This window comes from Lissotriton vulgaris, chromosome 5 (assembly GCF_964263255.1).
Source record: "Lissotriton vulgaris chromosome 5, aLisVul1.2, whole genome shotgun sequence".
Taxonomy (NCBI): Eukaryota; Metazoa; Chordata; class Amphibia; order Caudata; family Salamandridae; genus Lissotriton; species Lissotriton vulgaris.
Window position 1 is genome coordinate 177955251 of NC_141693.1, and position 20251 is coordinate 177975501.

Here is a 20251-nt window from a genome sequence, read left to right on the forward strand (position 1 = left end):
GAAGAGATCACGCGCAGTGCGTAGCTCCAAGGGGAGTTGATTCCATGTGACCAGCCCCAGTATCTGCCGCTTTTGCGTGGGGAGGGGGTCATGTGGAGGGGGTTTAATTTAATTTAAATGAAACTTTACTTACTGTTGCATATTCAGCGAACCGGTACTGCATCATGTAAGCAGCAGCATGAAGCAGCCGCAGGCAGTCTCCCTCCCCTCCCCTAAGCCAATCACAGCGCTGCAATGGCAGTGTTGTGATTGGCTGGGACACCGACCGCACAGGCATCTATGGGAGGCCATTTTCTCCAAGTGGTCTGCATGCAGCCCACATGGAGAAAATGCATAGTGCGTATGACTGGTTTGGTCAGCTCTGGTGCAAACCAAACAGTCAGCGCCTTCAGAGTGGGCAAGCCACTCCAAACGGGCAGGGAGCGCCGCGAGGCAAATTTGAGGAAATTTTCAGGCAGATTCCTCAACCAGCGCCAAAGGTATTCACAATAGAATGTTGCGATTTCCCTATTCAAAATAATCCTAACTATAACTACCACCAGTAGGATATATATATATATATATATATATATATATATATATATATATATATATATATATATATATATATATATATATATATATATATATATATATATATATATATATGTATGTATATGTATGTATATATATATATATATATATATATATATATATATATATATATATATATATATATACATATATATATATGTATATTAGAAAAAGAAATATTTAACCAAATATGTGATTACCTTGTTTTTACTAGAAAATAAATCGACCTATTTTTTAAGAAAGAAAATTTAATTAATTTTGATTAAATCTAAACATAACGTTTTAAATTATTTAATACATAAGAAAATACAAAAATACTTTAGGTGCGATTGATGTCAATAAATACATTTAATAATTATGTAAAAAATTAGGTAATAGTTTAAAGCTACTACTAGTACCGTTTCACATGTAGGCAATGGTCTTTGACACTAGGACAGAGATCCAAAGTAAAAAATATGGTTTTACTATTGAAAATGATTAAACGGAATTAATAAAATCAATGTAAATATTATATATTTTAATAAAATTTACATTAATTTAAAACCAGTAAAAAGTGTGTTAAACTATGTAAAATGTGAATAAAATATTTCTTATGTTTAGATAATTTTATTTCTAGTTATTTTTTTAACATTACAGTAAATTCATGTCTATTTTTAATAATTAAAGTTTAATTTAGTTCAAATAATTTATTTTAGTTTAAAATTATTTGCTATGGTGGTTGGAATGTGTGGTGCTGGACAAACTCCAGCTCTGAGTTGTGGTACATTTTTTACTGTTTATGGGTCCTTCTTGGTAGTTGAATTGTTAGAAGTGCAGCTTGTGAATAGGAATGGGGCTACTCTTTTGTGGATGGACGCACTTCCCTCCGAATAGCCCTCCTTGCACGTCAGTTAACTCCACCCCTTTATTTGTAAGTATTCTCCATTAACTAGCCACTCTCTTCTATCAATAATATATGAATTGTCAGTTTGAGCCCCTACTGGAATCTGGTTGATTTGGACAGTGCAGAAGAGGACACAATATGGGCCATTCTGGAGCCAAACATCCCTCAGATCAGAGCTTGGTCCCTTTTAGCTATCCAATCAAAGCGCTAACTCTCAGATATTCACTGAGAGCATGCAATGGGCGGTTCCCCCTAGATTCCCCAGGTTGTTTTACCTATAACAGGCTGGCCCACTCCTCAATTCTTGACTATATACTCTTGGAGACTAGAGTATGGTCGGTAGCCTCTGATTTTAGTGTTATACCACGTTAGGACAGCGACCATAATGCGCTGATGCTAAATCTTGCAATCTCCCCAGGGGCCATACATAGCCCGGACCAAATCGACCAAGATGATGGGCTTCTCCTTAGTAACAACAGAAAGATAGTGAAGTGGTCATGGTTAGAGAACTCCCAGGAAAAAATGGCCACCTTATACAGGGAGTTTATCCCAGATCTTGAGGCTATGCTAGAATACGAGCTCTATGATATCTTAGCACCCCATGTGAGTAAGGTTGCTGAAATCAATCGCCAAGCTTTCCTGAGGCTGAAAGATGTCTTTTGGAAGGAATGTCGTAGGACTGGTGCCCACAAACTCCGGCAATTCAAACTGTAGGAAAATGAAAAGTGCCTTCATAGAGGCCATCAAATCAAAGTGTAGTACCACACTAAAAAAGGCAAGGCTTTTTTATAAAAATGCTACTCATGCTGCTAAAATCTTGTGGGGTGAAGACCAGTGAGCAAATCTCCAACAGGCTCTGGAAAATAAAGACTTAAAATCTTTTTGGAATATAGTAAGCTCAGGGACTGCAAGAGGACAGGTAGCTATCGAACCCAATATAGCAGGCGAAAAGTGGAAAGCCCATTTTAAACTCTTATATGCACAAAGTCCCGAAGAATGCTCTGGCCATGGGCAGGAAAACCACAGTCCTCCCAGATACAGATAGCATAAAGATCACCTTGAAGGAAGTGTATAATTCCTTAGACAGGATAGTCCCAGGGAAAGCAGCTGGCCTTGATAAGGTTCCTGGCGACTTGTATCGGGCTGAACCTAAGATCTGGGGTCCCTATTTGTGGGTAGTTTTTAATGCTATTCTGGAAGGGAGGATCCCCCTGAGACCTGGCTCGGTGCAGAGGTGATACCAATATTTAAAAAGGGTTTGCCTCTTCTCCCAATTTACTATAGACCGATCAGTTTGATCGACGTCTCAGAGAAGGTGTTTGCCAGGATCATTTTGGATCGCCTGCAACTATGGATGGAGGAAAATAATATCCTCTTCCCCCTCCAGGCGGGTATAGGGCCAAAATGTCAACGATAGACCAGATTTTCAGGCTGCAGCTCCTCTTCTGGAAAACAGTAACAATGGGGGGTGGCAGTCTGTATCTGGTCTTCGTTGACCTTCGATTTGGTTCCTAGAGAGCCCATATGGAAAGTGCTCAAAGAGCTGGGTCTTCCATTTTATCTCTTACCCCTACTTAGGAAAGTACACTCTGGTGCTTTTGCTCAAATTAGATTTGGTAAGAATGGGGAACATACTAATCGTATTCCGGTCAATAGGGGAGTGAGGCAAGGATGCGTGTTAGCCCTCACACTGTTCTGCATCTTCCTTAATGGCTTGGTGGATGTTATAAACAAATTTCAGAACATCGACGCCCCTAAGCTAGCAAACAAGAGTATTACTCCAATGATGTTTGCAGACGACACCTTGCTCCTCTCAAAATCCCTATGGGCTTACAGAAAATCATGGATGCCTTTTGCGATTTCTGCAAGGATAGGGGTTTAGAAATCAATGTACTAAAAACAAAAGTTATGGTTTTCAACCCCAGTAAGAATGTTCGATCTAATCTCCGCATGAATGGTGTTCTGGTTGAAAGGGTAACAGAATTTGATTACCCTAAATGAAAATATGACATGGAAACTCCAAGTGGCCAGATCTAATCTAAGGCTAATACAGACAGCTGGGGGCTTGGCCAAGCACTATAGAAAGTTCTTTCATAAACCCCTGACCCCGGACATAGAGATTTATAAGATGCAGGCCAGAAGCTCAGCTCTTTATGAGGCTGAACTCTGGGGGGACTCGAACCTTAAGTCAATTTCGCATACTGAAAACAATTTTCTTAGACAACTGATAGGGCTTCCGCGAACCTCGCCATTGTTGCACTTGTACATGCATTTGGGGGTGAGACCAATCACACAAGAAATTGCAAGGCGCCCGCTATTGTACTGGCGACGTCTGTGGGCAACAAACAAGCTAGCGGAGTACAGAGAAGAACTGCAAGAGGTACTTAGCCTACCTGGGGCAGCAAAGCTTCCCTGGCTTTTGCATATCAAGAAAAGCTTAAATGAGATAGGCTGTCCCGAGCTATGGACAAGTCCTCTAATTGCCCACAACAGGGTCACACGAACATATTTAACCACTAGGTTTTGGAAGGCAAACTTTGATAAAATCTCAGAAGACCCCACGATTGGCTCTTTAGCTCGCCAGTTCTTGGATATAAAAACCATATACCAATTAGAGCCGTGTTTGGACTTTATTCGTCCAACCATTGCCAGGAAACTCTATTTGCAGTTTTGTCATGGTTGCCTCCCCTTGCATTCTTTTATTAACAAGTGGTCTAAGGATGCCCCCATGTCCTGCTCTACTTGTGGTCTAGCTGAGGAAACAGAATTGCACGTTTTTTTTGTATGCCAAGGCTACTCTATTAGAAGAAGAGAATTACGGCAAGTATGCAAGAACCTTGGTGGCATCCATTGTATAGATGTGTTTAGGCTTTTAAAACATGACACCAGTATGCATATAGTTTTTGCTACCTCACGATTCCTTGCTGCTATGTGGTGGGCTCATATGCAATTTTTAAAACCTTAATGAAATATATATTTTTTATCTGTGATTTTTGACTAATAGCAAATTTTTATCAATGCATTTTATTCTTTTAACACCCTTGTTAAAATCTTTTTTAATTGTTCACATGAAATGCTGTCTTTTATGGTTTTAAGACCGAAATAAAGATTTAATAAAGTAATAATATATTTATCAATAAAACCTATACTTAAATGGACGGAGACTCCACAGTTGGGCACAGATCTCCGCACAGAAAAAGTTAGAAGAGGCAAAGGCAAAATCTCTACAAGCAGGTTTGTGAATAGCATTTTGTACATTAGTAGCACTGCTATAGTACCATTAGACATACGACAAAATGCAGTTTGTGAATAGGCCCCATACTTCTCAAGAAATTTGCATGTGCTACTTGAGAAAAAAAGTCAGCAATTCTGCCAAACTTAAATAAGTATGATACGATAGACAACTTGTGTGAGTGTTGATTTTGGCTTACCTAGCAGTAGCTTTACATGTTCAGGCTGCTTCTGATTGCTTTTGGTACAAAAAGCACTTCCAAAAATAGATGTGTTGTTTTAAACAATAAGGGGCTTATTACGATGTCGGTCAGAGTTGCCTCCGACCAACACAGTCTTGGTCTCGAGACCTACCAACCTCCGGTTGGTGGTTCCGACCGCCTGATTATGATGTGACTGAACACTGTTCGGTCACATACTCACTTTTCTCTATGGGAGCTTGTGTTACAACCATATACCGGCCGTAATTCAGGATCGTATAGAGCCACAGGGGGTGTGTGTGTAAACCCCTGCCCCCTGTGGCAGGCACCCCATGGTGCCTACCACACAGTGCAGCACATGATAGGGGGTACCATAGGTACCCCCTAGGCCACCAACCCTAGGCAGTGGAGCCAAGGGGGCCCTCTCGGGCCCGCAAAGTCACTGTAGGGCAGCTTTTCCGTGTCCGAAAGGCCAGCACGGAAAGGCTGTCAGAAAACAATATCGTAATCCCGACGGCGGAAACGCCATCCATAGTGGATTATGACGTGGTTCCGACCAATTGGAAGACTCCGAGTGTCAGTCGGAACCGCGGCGGAATGACCGGCATGTTTATGTTCCTTCTGCTGACATATTCGGCCTCTAAGTGTACGCATAGACAATGAAGCTTATTTTGTAGATCCGCAGAAGCAGCAACTAAAATGTTTCTCCTTTAGACTAGTTCATTGTCACTCAGTGTAGTTCGGAATAGCTGATAGAGTGCGCTTTAGGCTCCTCATGGGAACTCAACGTGAAACCAGTGTACATAAGCATTTGCAACTTAGTATTTCACTTGAAGATAATGTTAGCTGCTTTCGTATGTTACAGTGGGAATGAAGAATGATGCAACAGACCATCGGATGATCCTTTCACCATGTTTGATAATAACCTGACAGGATGGATACATAAAAATTTTGTTCAATATAAATATTCCTAAATTAGAATTCAGTCAGTCTAGCAGACCCTTTGCAGCACCCATTTCTTAGAAATGCTTTGAGAGCTTTTTGCTGATCCAGGCTAATTGCTTTGTGACTATCTCCTACCTTTACACTGTAAGCTACTGCTGATGGTGTTTTCAGAACCTTCTTTAAGTATACAGCAACTGCTGTGACTAATTCCTGATTGAGAGAAGAATCAGACAAGTTTTCCAGAACTATTCTTCATGAGAAGTACACTAAACTTTAATTGCCATTTCTAAATGATCCTACATATTCTCGCTCTTTTTCAAAATGAATCTTTACGGGTTTTATTGCGTTAGAATCTATTAGAGTAGAGTAGGGATTTAGATAAAATTCTTTATGGAACACACAGTGATATATATCTGTTTGCTTCTAACCATTATTTTTCTCGACATTTCTGTAAACTGGTTTAACTAACTTAAATTTTAAATAAAGAGAATAAGACTCAAACCACAAATTTAAAAAGGTAAAGGCAACTTTTAAAACTTACCTAAACTCTCATTATTGAATGAACATGAGAAGTAGTGTTGAAATTTGATATTGATTCATGTCCCATTCTAAAATGGTGGCAAAGATTCAGTCAACCTGGACAAGATCAAGGCGCAGAGTTAGAGACCATTGTTGTAAGTTAAAAGGGGTGAAATGATTATAAACTACTCACATGCAAGCACTTTATATGTTCAGGCTGCTTCTGATTGCTTCTGGTACAAAAGCTTTTTTGAAAATAGATCTGTTGTTGCTTCTGATACTCGTGTGATTTTATCTGGTTGACGTTTCATCTCGTAAATAATTGGCTGTCCATGTAGAACCCATCTTTTTTCATTTGTTATTCACAGAGGACATGCATATTTCCAGGGGGTTGTCACCAATATTTCTGTTGTATACTCCATACATCACCATATGTTACAATAAATATGAAAATGAGCAAGAAGCTATTAATATCTTTTCAAAGTGAGTTGGATACATTCTTTATGGCTAATCCTTAGGAAAATCATCCTTACCAGGCTTTGTGCCAGTTTTTTTTCAAATAGTCCTATTAAGGAAGCCTAAATCGAAGATCTTGCAATAATAAACGTTAGAACATGAGGAAAGTAGGGCAGACACAACTGTGTCTCTGAATAAAATTGATTCATTCATTCAGCTACACACAAGGTGAGAAATTCTAAGATGGTATAAATGCTGAAGCTGGAATTGTGTTTTGGATCAGTCATATGTTATGTTATGTTATGTTATTTTTATTTGTACCGCGCACAGCTGCCCCAGCAAAGGGGCGTCCTGGCGCTTTGAAAAGGTAAACACAACACAGCATTAAAAGCGGGCAGAAAGGAGAGGAGACACATCAGATGAGCTAAACAAATAAAAAGGTCTTGATATGGATGAGTTTGGAAAGCTACACACAAACGCAAGCTGATGTCATTGCCCGTTTTGTGTAATACTATAAACAATCCCAGGCACTTCTGTTCTATGGTAGAATTTGAGTTACAGTGACTGATGTAAATGCTTTTTGCCCTATTTGAACTGTGCCTTTCTCTCTTTTGTCTTAGTCCGGCCAGGGAAGGAGTGGCAGAAAATTCCAGAAAGGAATGCAGTCCAGTGGGAGGACAGAAAAGGCCTTGCCTTCAACAGGAGGGGGATGACCTATGTGAAGCCATACTTGAAAGTCCCACTGTCTGGGGATTACTTTATCTATACTCAGGTTACTTTCAGACACATCGCTGGAAAAGCCAAGCCTATTCATCTGCGCATTCAGAAAATCAGCTGGAGCTACGGCAAGCCTGAAGACCTCCTGGTCAGCACAGAGATTTCGTGTGCACATTGCAACTGGCCCCAGTCCATTTATCTGGGGGGAGTGGTAACCTTGGAGAAAGGAGATTTCCTCTTAGTGAATGCAAGTGAGATAAACATGGTGGACAACACAACAGAGCACAAGACTTTCTTTGGTGCATTCTTACTATGAACAGGAGAAAAATTCATCCACAGCCTGAGTCTTCTTGTCCATGACTCTCTCGAAGCATGCTACGCTAATCCATTTTCCTATTCTTTTCCCTCTTCTCGGGTACTCTACTATCTCAGACACAGGAGGGTTTCACACAGATCGATTGTGATTTTGCCTTAGTTGTATCTAATGTGATTACACTTTTGTGGCTGTAGGTTACTTACATTTCAGACCTTTTACTGTTTGGACACACATTGCTTTAGAGGACAGCGAATGTGATCCAATAACGTCAGGAAAAAAATAGGTGAATGGAGAGCTCCAATTGCTTCCAGCTTCCATGCTGTGTGCCACTAGCCCCAGGGTAGAGACACACACATAGTTCCAATGTTGTGAAAGTCCCTGCATGATCAATACAGCTTTCACTTAGGGACTTCTTACATAGACAGTGTAAGTGTGTGTTGAATCAGCATGACAATTGCATTGCACCCCTGGAACTCCTATGGATTGAGTGGTAGAGTAAAACTCGTGGTAGAAATGGCTGACAGATTGATATGTTGAGCAAAGAGTTCTGTTTGCCTATCTGCTCCGGTACTGGGCTCTCATTAGAACAATAGGGCGAGTCCTGCATCCAGATGCGAGATGCCACAGTATTACAAGTTATCTTCGAGGGATGGAGAATAACAACAGAATCTGGCTTACTTCTCAGATTCCTGCTGGTCGTTTCTCCACTCTGGGCTATTTCCCACATGCATAATTTGTTACGTTTGTTTTGGTGAAACGTTATGTTATGTTAATAAATTTATGAAGCGCGCGAATACCCAGAGGTATCTTGGCGCTGGTGGTCCGGAGTAAGCAAGGGCCTCTCATGTGGTCCATTTCCCACATGCATAATTTGTGACGTTTGTCTCGGTGAAATGTTATGTTATGTTAATAATTTTATTAAGCGCGCTAAAACCCAGAGGTATCTTGGCGCTGGTGGTCCGGAGTAAGCAAAGGCCTCTATTTACTAAACAGCCAGGTTTTCAAGGCCTTCCTAATAGCAAACAAAGTCGGAAGTGTTCTAATGGGAATCGTTCCAGAGTTTAGTGGCCGCCACCCTAAAGCTTCTGCCACCCCAGCTGTTTTAACAAAATCTCAGAGTTGCTATCAATTTAGCTCCATCAGAGCGAAGATGTCTATTAGGGGCATGCCAATGTAGAAGGCGTCTCAGAAACTGAAGACCAGTATCATGAAGTGCCCTATAAGTAATACAAAGGGCCTTAAAGATGAACTGCTCTTAACTGGGAGCAAATGCAACTTCTGAAGGTGTTTTCCAACTGATTGAAATTTGGGGATTCCTAACTAGAGCCTTTCAGCCGCATTTTGAATCATTTGCAACTTATATAGTTGTTTCTCAGGCATACCAAGATAGAGCCCATTGCAGTAGTCTAGTTTAGCAAGAACCAGTGAAGTAATTTCTGTTTTCTTGCTGTCTGCAGGGATGGGTGCCACCAACTCTGTGACCAGTCCAAATGGGTCCTGGGAAGATAAATTAGGGTGGGGAATTCTTGCACAACTCGTAATTCTGAAGGAGACTTCCCAAGAGTCCGTTTTACAATATCACTCGTAATGAGTGCCTACAACCTGTGATTTCAGTTTCTTTTACCTAAAACCGCTGATTCCGTTGAAAAACACGAGTGTGGTTTACAGGGAAGGTGGAAGCAATATGTAACTTCAATTCCAAAAAAACATTTAAAAAAGTCACAATGGATTGTATTTATTTTTTTAGCACATAGCTTATACACTACTTTTCTTACGCGTGGCCCCCATACTCCATGTCCTTATGGGCAATATTCCAGTCCTGGGCTTTACTGTTACTGCCTGATTTATTCTGTGTGTTGTACTCTTCCTTTACTTGTATTAAGGCTATGACACTTACACACCTGAAAGTACTGATGTTTAGGTTAAAAGTTCAGGACTGGAAACTGTGTCTGCAGCATCATGAAGTGAGTCACCCTACTTGTCTTCCATGAAGCAGTTCATCAGTGTCCCTTCTATGAAGGGTGTTTCTAAAAAAAATATGCACAGAGGATAACGGGAGATAAAGCCTGAAATCAATGTACCATTTGCTGAAAGACCTTTTGAATATGAAAAGGTTTTGAACATGTATTTCATTCCTGCTGTGCAGGTCGATCAAGCAACCACTCCAGGAGTGTAATGCTGAACCCTTTTGAGAACTGATGCTCAGGGGGCTCCCACTGTTTTGTCCAACACGGTACCAGTATATCGTGTACTAAATATTGTCTGACAAAAATTGTGTGTTATAAATATCATGTATATTTGCCCCACTGGAGGTAACAATATAAAATCTACCGCCAATAGGCCAATATGGGTATACACCTGTTACAACGCATTTCTTACAACGCAATACTGTTACAACGCTACTTTTACAACGCATACCATTACAACGCATTGCACTGGGGGGCGCTCTAGGATAGGGAATAAGTATAATTTACTATCCAACACCTTCCCTAGGGTCCACGGGGACTGGAGTTAGAATAGTAAATTATACTTACCACTATCCAGCACCTCAAAGCGCTATGCGTTGTAATGGTATGCGTTGTAATGGTCGCGTTGTAACAGTAGGTAGTTGTAATGGTATGCGTTGTAACATGGTACATCCGCCAATATGTTGCCAATGATATTTAGGCCACAGTACTCTAACAACCGAACGTCCAGGCTGCCATCTGTGGGGCAGCAAACCTCAGGGAATTTTTAAGGGACTGCCAAAAGATTTTTCCCTATGTTATGGAATTGCAACAGACATCCCTTCTAGGGTCAAGCACTTACACACATGCAGACTTAGTAACCTGCTAATATCCTGAATTCCCCCACCCTGTAATCTTCTCCAAACTATTTTAGTCGTTTTTAAGTAATGTAGGCTTTTTTCTGTGAGCCTCGTATTCAACCCTGCTTGCTGTGATAACCCAGAAACGTGTGTCAGAGCATCTGCTCTTCTTTGTACTGTGATGTCAAAAATGTTGAACCATTTGTTATTGAGTGGGGTTACCATAAGGCACTTGCTCCCACTTAGAGACATGTTCGTGGAGGTAGTGTCCAAATGAGGGTGACCAATGTGTGGGTGCTTGCAGCTTTTGGCCATTGGGTATTTTATAACAGTTTGCATCACTATTGCTGCTTATCCCTACCTATGCCATACACATGGACTGTGAATGCCTAGTTGATTATCTGCTGGTTTCAGCACTGACACAGTGATGACTACTGATTTGGGATCTTGGTGCAATGTACTGAAAAATGACAAGTTAATTTCCAAAAATATGACTGTTATTGCACTTTTGTAACTTTCAGAAAACAGTAATGTCTTTCATTGTTTTGATTTCTAAAACACTGACAATTAAATTAAATCCATATATGAAACGTGATTAAACAACTAAAGCTCACATTGATCTGTATATAAGCCTACTTTCTAACCTTGAATGAACTTTATTCTAAGAAAGCCTTTTCTCAAGGGAGTACCATCCTATGAACACTTTGCAGCAGCACACTGAGCAAGTTGTGTATGGTTTAATGTCTTTATAACCAAGTCTCTTGTTCTCATAATGATGTGCAGAGATGGGCAATATAGAATAACTAAACATGATCTAGAATGTCAGGTCAAACTATCTGAAAAGGCTGATGCTCTTCTTGGGAAAGTGAGAGCAGATTGGATCCCTGGCATTTGGCAAGGTGCCTGATATGCAGCTAGCCATATCATGCTATTTACTTAGCCGATATGACCCAATGCATTTCGGGGATGTTCAGCCATGGCTCTGACATATACATGGCCGGCCAGTAAACGTGAGTGAAAGAGCTGCATTTATGCTCTAACCCTTTTCCCAGTAACTCCGTTCAACTATATATATATATAACCTGTTGAGCAAAGAAAATAAGCCAGACAAAGCAAGACTTTCACTTTTTAAGGGCCTGATTAATATTTGGGTGGTAATTGAAAATGCTTCAGTTAAATGGAAAATCCAAGAATGGAACTTTACTCAACATAGGCATATGGATGAGGCATCACTACTTTTTGATTCAATTCCAGATTTAGCATTTGCTCCAGAAATCAGAGGGTTTTGAATTGCTAACCAACTTCAAATCAGGCCATAGGTCTCTTGTATCATTCTTCCCTCCTTGGGCTAAACAGTATATTTAAGTATTTCAGTTGGTTTTGCCTTGGTCTGATTCTATTTTCTTTTTAAGCCACAAGAAACTTAAAGTTTGACAAGACAAATGACCAAGGAATGAATTTATTTCTGCAAAAATTTGAAAATAACTTCCTTAAGACCTTCTGTACAGTTCAACCTGCATCGCAAATTCATTGGATTTCTGGAAATAGTACTAAATACAGAGGTACATCAAAATGACTCTTTCCACCTCCTTAGTGATAACCAACAGCAAATTGTATCAGTGGTTTTTCCTTCAAATTTAGCATATTCTTCATCAATTGGAGAAGTTTCCTCTGGCCCCCATCTCTAAATCTGGCCAGCACTTTAAGAAATGTTCATTGCTTTGTTGCACAAAGCAATGGAACAACATAGAATGTATTTTCCTCTAAACTAGATGCATCATATGTTAATTTATATTAATGATCCATTCCGATTCTGTACATGAACATCAATTTTAGTTATGCATACTGTGTATTTGCTATCACCTTGTTAATATTTAATTTATTTTCATTTTTTGAATTAAAGTTGTCTTGTTATACTTTCAATGATCTAGTCTCGTGTTGTATTTAATGCATTCTCGTGTCTGCGTATATGGCTAGAGTGTTGACTAGTAGTTGCTTGAGATGCAGTGATATGAGTAAGGCTGCTTCCTCATTTTTGAGTTAAAAGACGTGGGGCCATATGTATCAAGCAAAATTGCATTCGCAAACGCCAAATTTCCCAGAATTTCGACGTTTGCGAATTCAATGTTGCCAAATGGTATGTATTAAGGCAAAATAAGGAATCGCAAAATTTGCGATTCCTTATTTTGCGATTGCATTTAAGGAATTGGAAATTTTGCGATTCCTTAAATGCAATGTCAGAAGCACCAAAAAAGTGCAACTTGGCCTTGAGAATTGCAAATTACCACCAACTTCAAGTTGGTGGTAATTTGCGATTTCTTTGAAAAATGCATTTTTTTGCATTTTTCAAAGTGCAATGTGAAGCACATACATGCCCTTAGGGCATGTATGTGCGCCACGTGTGCACCCATGCTTATTTCAGGGGTGCAACAGGGTGTCCTTTTGACACCGAACTATGGGGGGGTGGGGGGGGGTCCTCTTCGCCCCTGCCAGTTGCACAGCCAAACACACCTTCATGGCGATCAAATTGTTAGTCCATTTCCATTACTATAATCATTGTAAACAACTTTTTGGTTAAACTGTTTTAGTTCCACTTATATTTTGAGCCACATGCAGAGTTTTTGCCATTTCCCAAGTTTCTTATGTTCTAATCGTGCCCATCCGGGCCTCATAAAAAATCACGAGCAATGCAACGATTCATACAAGGCAGTGTTTTGTTAAAAGAACGCCAACACAAAATCAAGAAGGCCTCATGGTTCAACGAGGACCTCAAGAAATCCAAGAAACTATGCCGCTCCCTTGAAAAGGCCTGGAAAAAAGACTCATCCACCAGCAACAAAGTCACCTTCAAAAACGCCATCCGTACTCACCACCAACTGATCCGAAAAGCCAAAAAAACAGCATTCAAGGATCGACTCGACAACAACGCCCACAACAGCAAGGAACTTTTCAACATCGTCAAGGAATTCTCCAACCCCTTGGCCAACTCCAACGACATCACCCCCTCTCAAACCCTCTGCGACTCCCTAGCCTCTTTTTTCACAACAAGATTGCTGACATCCACAACAGCTTTGACAACCAACCCGGAAGCCAACCCACCCCACCATCAGCTGACTATCTTCCCCCCGTTAACACCCTTAACGCCTGGAACCCAATCACCACTGAGGACACCATCCACCTGATGAATTCCATCCACTCTGGATCCCCCACAGACCCATGCCCTCACCACATCTTCAACAAAGTAGACTCCGTCATAGCTCCGCACCTCCGAGACGTCATCAACTGCTCCTTCAACTCCGCTACCTTCCCAGAAGACTGGAAACACGCTGAACTCACCGCCCTTCTGAAAAAACCAACAGCAGACCCCACCGAACTCAAAAACTACCGCCCCATCTCCCGGCCAAAGTCATCGAGAAAGCTGTCAACAACCAGCTCGCCGCCTTCCTCGAAGCCAACAAATCCCTCGACTCTTCACAATCTGGCTTCCGAGCAAAACACAGCACTGAGACCGCCCTCATCGCAGCAACAGACGACATTCGAACTCTACTGGACAATGGAGACACAGTCGCCCTCATCCTCCTCGACCTCTCTGCAGCCTTCGACACAGTCTGCCACAGCACCCTTTTACAGCGCCTCAGAAACATCGGAATCCAAGGAAAGGCACTGGAATGGATCACCTCGTTCCTCTCCGGAAGAACCCAGAGAGTCCGCCTCCCACCATTCAAGTCCGAGGCCTCTGAAATCATCTGCGGCGTACCACAAGGATCCTACCTTAGCCCCACCCTCTTCAACGTATACATGAGCCCCCTCGCGACCATCGCCCGCCAACACAACCTCAACATCATCTCTTACGCGGATGACACTCAACTGATCCTTTCTCTCACCAAGGACCCCAGCACCGCCAAAACTAACCTACACGAAGGAATGAAAGAAGTCGCCGAATGGATGAAACAAAGCCGTCTGAAACTGAACTCAGACAAAACAGAAGTCCTCATCTTAGGTAAATCCCCCTCTGCATGGGACGACTCCTGGTGGCCGGAAGCCCTCGGAAAAGCACCCATCCCGACAGACCACGCACGGAACCTTGGCGTCATCCTGGACTCTTCACTTTCAATGAACAAACAAGTCAGCGCCGTATCCTCATCCTGCTTCAACATCCTTCGCATGCTCAGAAAAACATTTCGCTGGACCCCCACCGAAACCAGGAAAACAGTCACCCATGCCCTGGTCACGAGCCGACTGGACTACGGAAACACCCTCTACGCAGGTACCACCGCCAAACTCCAGAAGAAACTACAACAAATCCAAAACGCCTCAGCCAGGCTCATACTAGACATCCCACGCAATGAACACATCTCTGGCCACCTTAAAGACCTCCACTGGCTACCCGTCAATAAGAGGATTACTTTCCGACTGCTTACCCACGCACACAAATCACTCTACGACATCGGACCAGATTGCCTCAACTCTCGACTGTCCTTCTACACCCCCTCCCGCCAACTTCGCTCTTCCAGCCAAGCACTCGCCACTGTCCCTCGCATCAACAAAACCACCATGGGAGGCAGATCCTTCTCATACCTGGCTGCCAAAACATGGAACTCACTCCCCGCTTACCTTCGCCTCACCCAGAATCACCTAGCGTTCAGAAAACAACTTAAAACGTGGGTATTTGACAAATAATCCCCCTCCCTAAGGATATCTAGCCCCCCTCCCCTCCCCAAGCGCCTTGAAACCCTCCGGGTATGTAGTGCGCTATATAAATTTTATGACTTGAATGCATTTCGGGCAATCAAGTGCCCTTCGTCAGGGGTAAATCGTAAAAACAATAATGACAATTACTGTTTTTTGTCCTCAATTGTATGTTTTACATTAAATCAACATTTACATATTCTTTTCTTCAATGTGCCAATCACGATCTCCCCCTTGTCTATACGCCCACTAAATCTCCCTCATAAGCAGTGCTGATAAACACCCACCATACACTTAAACCAATTTTCCGCCTAAAACATTCCCCGGTCATAGCCCCATGGTTACTTCTGACCTGCTGAATAGCCAGCTTTCTCACCCTTTCCCACGGATTCCATTCCAAACGACCTCAGCAGCTCCCCCAACTTCCTTTTTATCCTGCTTTCCACACCCCATTCCAACCTGACCAAAACGTTCTCTCCCCCAGGAGTTCAATCCTTAAACTTGCCTCTGTTTCTCATGTAATTTTCCCGATCCTATTTTTTTCACACGCTCTCTTTCAACATTTCCCCAACTCCTCCCTCTTCCCAATGCTTCCATCATACTCTTGTAATCACCATTCCTCCCAACATAACTTAGTCATTAACCCCACATTCACCCCTCAGTTATACTGAACAGAGCTGCTCCTCCCGTACCTGCCGTGAGTGTTTAAAAACCATCCAGCATCTTCTCCGTTCCAAACTGACTGTTCACCCTGTGTCCCTCCCTTCTTTAAACACATGTGTATTCCATTGAGGCTTTCTAATAGGCTCTTTATAAACAATTTCCCGCCAGGGTGCTGCATTCAAAGCTGCCTACAAAATAACACCAACTACATCACCCATAATTTATTTATTTATTTTATTTTATTTATTTTATTTATTTTTTAAACTTATAGAGCGCAAACAAATACCACTAATGGTGTCTCGGCGCTAGGCTGATAGAGAGGCAGATAAAGAGAAAACTTCTTTGCATTTATTGACTGAATAGCCAGGTCTTTACTTGTTTTCTAAAGATCATCAGTGACGGGCTGCATTTTATTTGATGGGGCAAGGTGTTCCAGAGCCTCGAGGCAGCTACCAAGAAGCGTCTGTCTCCCCATGTAACTGTTCTAACTCGTTGAATACAAAGGGAAGCAGATGAGGCAGATCTTAAAACTCTCTTAGGGACATAAACCAACAGTGATTCCCTAAAGAAGTCAGGTCCTTGGCTGTTCAACGCCTTGTAGATAATACACAATGCCTTAAACTTAGTTCTTTTTCTCACCGGAAGCCAATGAAGTTGGTAGACAATGTGGGAAATGGGCGCAAACTTAGGAGTTTTGGTCAGGATTCGTGCAGCAGCATTCTGCACCATCTGCAATTTCTTAAAGACCTGCTCCTGGGCATTCAACAGAAGCCCATTACAGTAGTCCACCTTGGATAACACCAAGGAGGACATAAGTGTTTTCCCGGCAGACAGGGGAAGAAAAGGTAATAACTTTTTCACTTTTCGTAGCGTGTAAAAGGAGGAGGAGACCACTGCATTGGCATGATTGGTGAAACTCAGTTTGCTGTCAAACAGCACTCCTAAGTTTCTCACCTTCGAAACTGGGATGGGTGGGTTACCCATTTCTGGAGGCCACCAGACCGGGGACTAAGCTGGTTTTAGGTCCCCAAACACCATTACCTCAGTCTTATCGGTGTTCAATTTCAGACAGTTATTGTCCATCCAGTGACTAATAGCTCTCATGCCTATCTGAAAGTTGGCCGCTACCTCACTCCCATTTTTATGCACTGCTAACACCAACTGAGTATCGTCGGCGTATGAAGTCACTCCCATTCCATGGATTTTAATGACCCTCGCCAAGTCCGACACATAGATGTTAAAAAGTGTCGGACTTAGCGAGGATCCCTGGGGGACTCCACAAGGCAGCGCAAATGTGGGTGAATAAAAATTCCCCATCTTTACTGATTGTTCTCTGTTGGATAGAAAAGAGACCAGGAGCTCCACAGCCTTGCCCTGTATGCCCATAGCTGTGACACGGTCGATCAAGATGTTGTGATCGACCGTGTCAAAAGCCGCCGAGAGATCGAGCAAGATCAGGATTGCCGTGCCACCCTGGTCCATGATCTGTCTGATCTCTTCGGAAGCCTTTATAAGCGCCGTCTCCGTTCCATGGCCTCGCCTAAACCCGAACTGGGAGTTATCCAGCAGATTGTTGTGATCAATGTAACTGGCCAGCTGTTTATTTATAACCTTTTCAAGTATTTTGGATGGAAAAGGGAGGGCTGCTATAGGGCGATAACTTTTTAATTCCAAGGTGTTAAGAGTGGGTTTCTTTAGCAGTGGCTTTATTATAGCAGTTTTCCATTTTTGAGGATAAATACCTGATTCGCAAATGGTACTGCAGATATTCTCCAAAATTGGGGCTACTACCTCGGTTGTTGATTTAATGATGACCGGTGGGCAGGGATCCAAAGGAGAACCTGACATAGTTGTTTTAATAAGGTCTTTTATTTCTGAAAGTGATGGGGGGATAAATTCATTCAGAGAAGAGGATATGAGCTGTGCGTTCTTGTGGCTCTCTGATGATTCCCCTGTTATATTATTGTTGAATTTATTATAGATTTCTGTGACCTTGGTCCTGAAAAAATCAGCCATCTGATCACAGAACTCTTGAGTAACATCTGTAGTATTTGCTGTTGGAGTATTTGTTAGTGTTGCCACTACCTGATATAATTGTTTACTGGAATTCTGGGCTTTTTCTATCTGTTCGGTAAAATATTTACTTTTTTCCAGTCTTAACAGCTTCCTGTATATTGATAATGCTTGTTTGTATTTCTCTTTATCGTTGTTGTCGTAGTTGATTCGCCAGCACCTTTCTAGATTGCGGCATTTCTGTCTTTCTAGTCTTAGAGTTTCGGAGAACCAAGGGGCTGATGGTGTTGCGCGATTGGGGCGCAATTTCTTAATAGGCGCTACTTGATTAAAAGTATCTGTAAGCCATTGGTTATAGTTATTTGCTGCCAGTTGAGGGTCTGGCGTTCTAGATGGCTTGTTATTTTCCAATTTCTCAGATAGTGTCTTTATATCTATATTTTTCCAGTCCCTGCACGTTCTAGGTTGTTTTTTGGCCGAATGTTGATTTTTATGATTTTTAACAAGGACGTGAAAGACCACTACTGCATGGTCTGACCATACAATAGGGATAACAGTGGGGGAAGTAATGGCCTGGTTATTTGTAAATAGGCCATCGAGAACATGACCTGCTTTGTGCGTGGCTGTAGTGACTAGCTGGTTTAGGCCAACGGCCTTAAAATCCTCAATTAGGCAGTAGATTGGTGTAAACTCGAGCTAAACTCTCATAATTGCATTATTCAATGGCCCATGAAAACAAAGTAAACAAATAATAAACGTAATCGCCATTTAGTAACTATGGACAACTATGAAACAAAATGGTGTGCTTCCCAAGCCTCAGAATTGTCCTTTTGACACCCCTGCACCCTTGAAATTGCATTCTCAATTTGCGATTCGCTATTTGCAAATCGCAAATTGAGAATGTCTTCCAGGTCATTCCTATGGGCCTCTAGGCCCATAGGAATGAATGGGGAGGTATTCCTTAATTGGGAATCACAATTTGCGATTGGCAATTAAGGAATATGTAGGATTCGCAAAATTTATTGCGAATCCTACATACATAGCATTTTGCGATTCTCAAATACCGATTCACAAAAAATCGCTATTTGAGAATCGCAAAATTATTGCAGATAGCCGTTCGCTTTTGGAGTCCCTGCATGTGGTACAATGCCACATGCAGTGACTCCAAAAGCGAACTGCTATCTGCAATAAAGGTGCGCAAATGCAGGGAAGAGATTCAATCCAGGAGAAGGGCACATAGGAAGCTCTTGGTGAACGCCAAGGCTGAATGGGACCAGCAATACTGGGAGGAACTTTCCAGGGCACTTGCCACCAGAGACTCCAGTAAATTCTGGCGTATAGTGTCTAATGGAACGGAGGAACTATCCTCGGCAATCGAGCCCAACATTGCCCCCAGTATATGGCAAAATCATTTTCAGTCATTGTACGCCATAGAGGAAGGGGTTCTGAATGAATCCCATAATATGATAGCAACTGATTCTGAAGGAGAGCTTTTTACAGAAAAAGAGGTGAGGGTGTCAACAGGGAAAGCCCCAGGGCTCGACGGGGTACCGGGTGACCTATTCAAGCAGGAACCAGGGATTTGGGCCCCATACCTCAGGCTGATATTTAACGCTGTTCTGGGGGGGATCAATCAATCAATCAATCAAAGACATTTATAGAGCGCACTACTTACCCGTACGGTCTCAAGGCGCTTGGGGGGGGGGGGAGGTGCCGTTACTGCTCGAACAGCCAGGTCTTGAGCTTCTTCCTGAAGGAGAGGTGGTCTTGGGTCAAGCGCAGGTCGGTCGGGAGGGAGTTCCAGGTCTTGGCGGCCAGGTAGGAGAAGGACCTTCCTCCTGTTGTCGCTCTTCGGATGCGGGGGACGGCGGCGAGGGCGTGGCTGGCTGATCGGAGGTGGCGTTTGGGAGCGTAGAAGTTGATTCGGTTGTTGAGGTAGCTCGGGCCTTGATCGTATAGGGCTTTGTGTGCGTGGGTGAGGAGACGGAAGGTGATTCTTTTGTTGACGGGGAGCCAATGCAGGTCTCTCAGATGTCCGGAGATGTGGCTGTTTCGTGGGATGTCGAGGTTGAGTCTAGCTGAGGCGTTCTGGATTCGCTGGAGTCTCTTCTGGAGCGTGGCGGTGGTTCCGGCGTAGAGGGCGTTGCCGTAGTCCAGTCGGCTGTTGACGAGGGCCTGGGTGACAGTCTTCCTGGTCTCCGTGGGGATCCACCAGAAGATCTTCCGTAGCATGCGCAGGA

General features: G+C 42.5%; 1 protein-coding gene across 1 annotated transcript in view; it reads left to right on the plus strand.

Annotated features, from left to right (window-relative positions):
- TNFSF15 (TNF superfamily member 15) overlaps positions 1–12569 on the plus strand; it is a 28164-nt gene extending 15595 nt beyond the window's left edge. The window contains exon 4 of the mRNA XM_086921104.1: positions 7428–12569. Within this exon, the coding sequence (XP_086777230.1) occupies positions 7428–7840 (413 nt within the window). The 3' untranslated portion in view covers positions 7841–12569. The remainder of the gene's footprint in view (positions 1–7427) is intronic.
- Positions 12570–20251: the final 7682 nt, after the last annotated feature.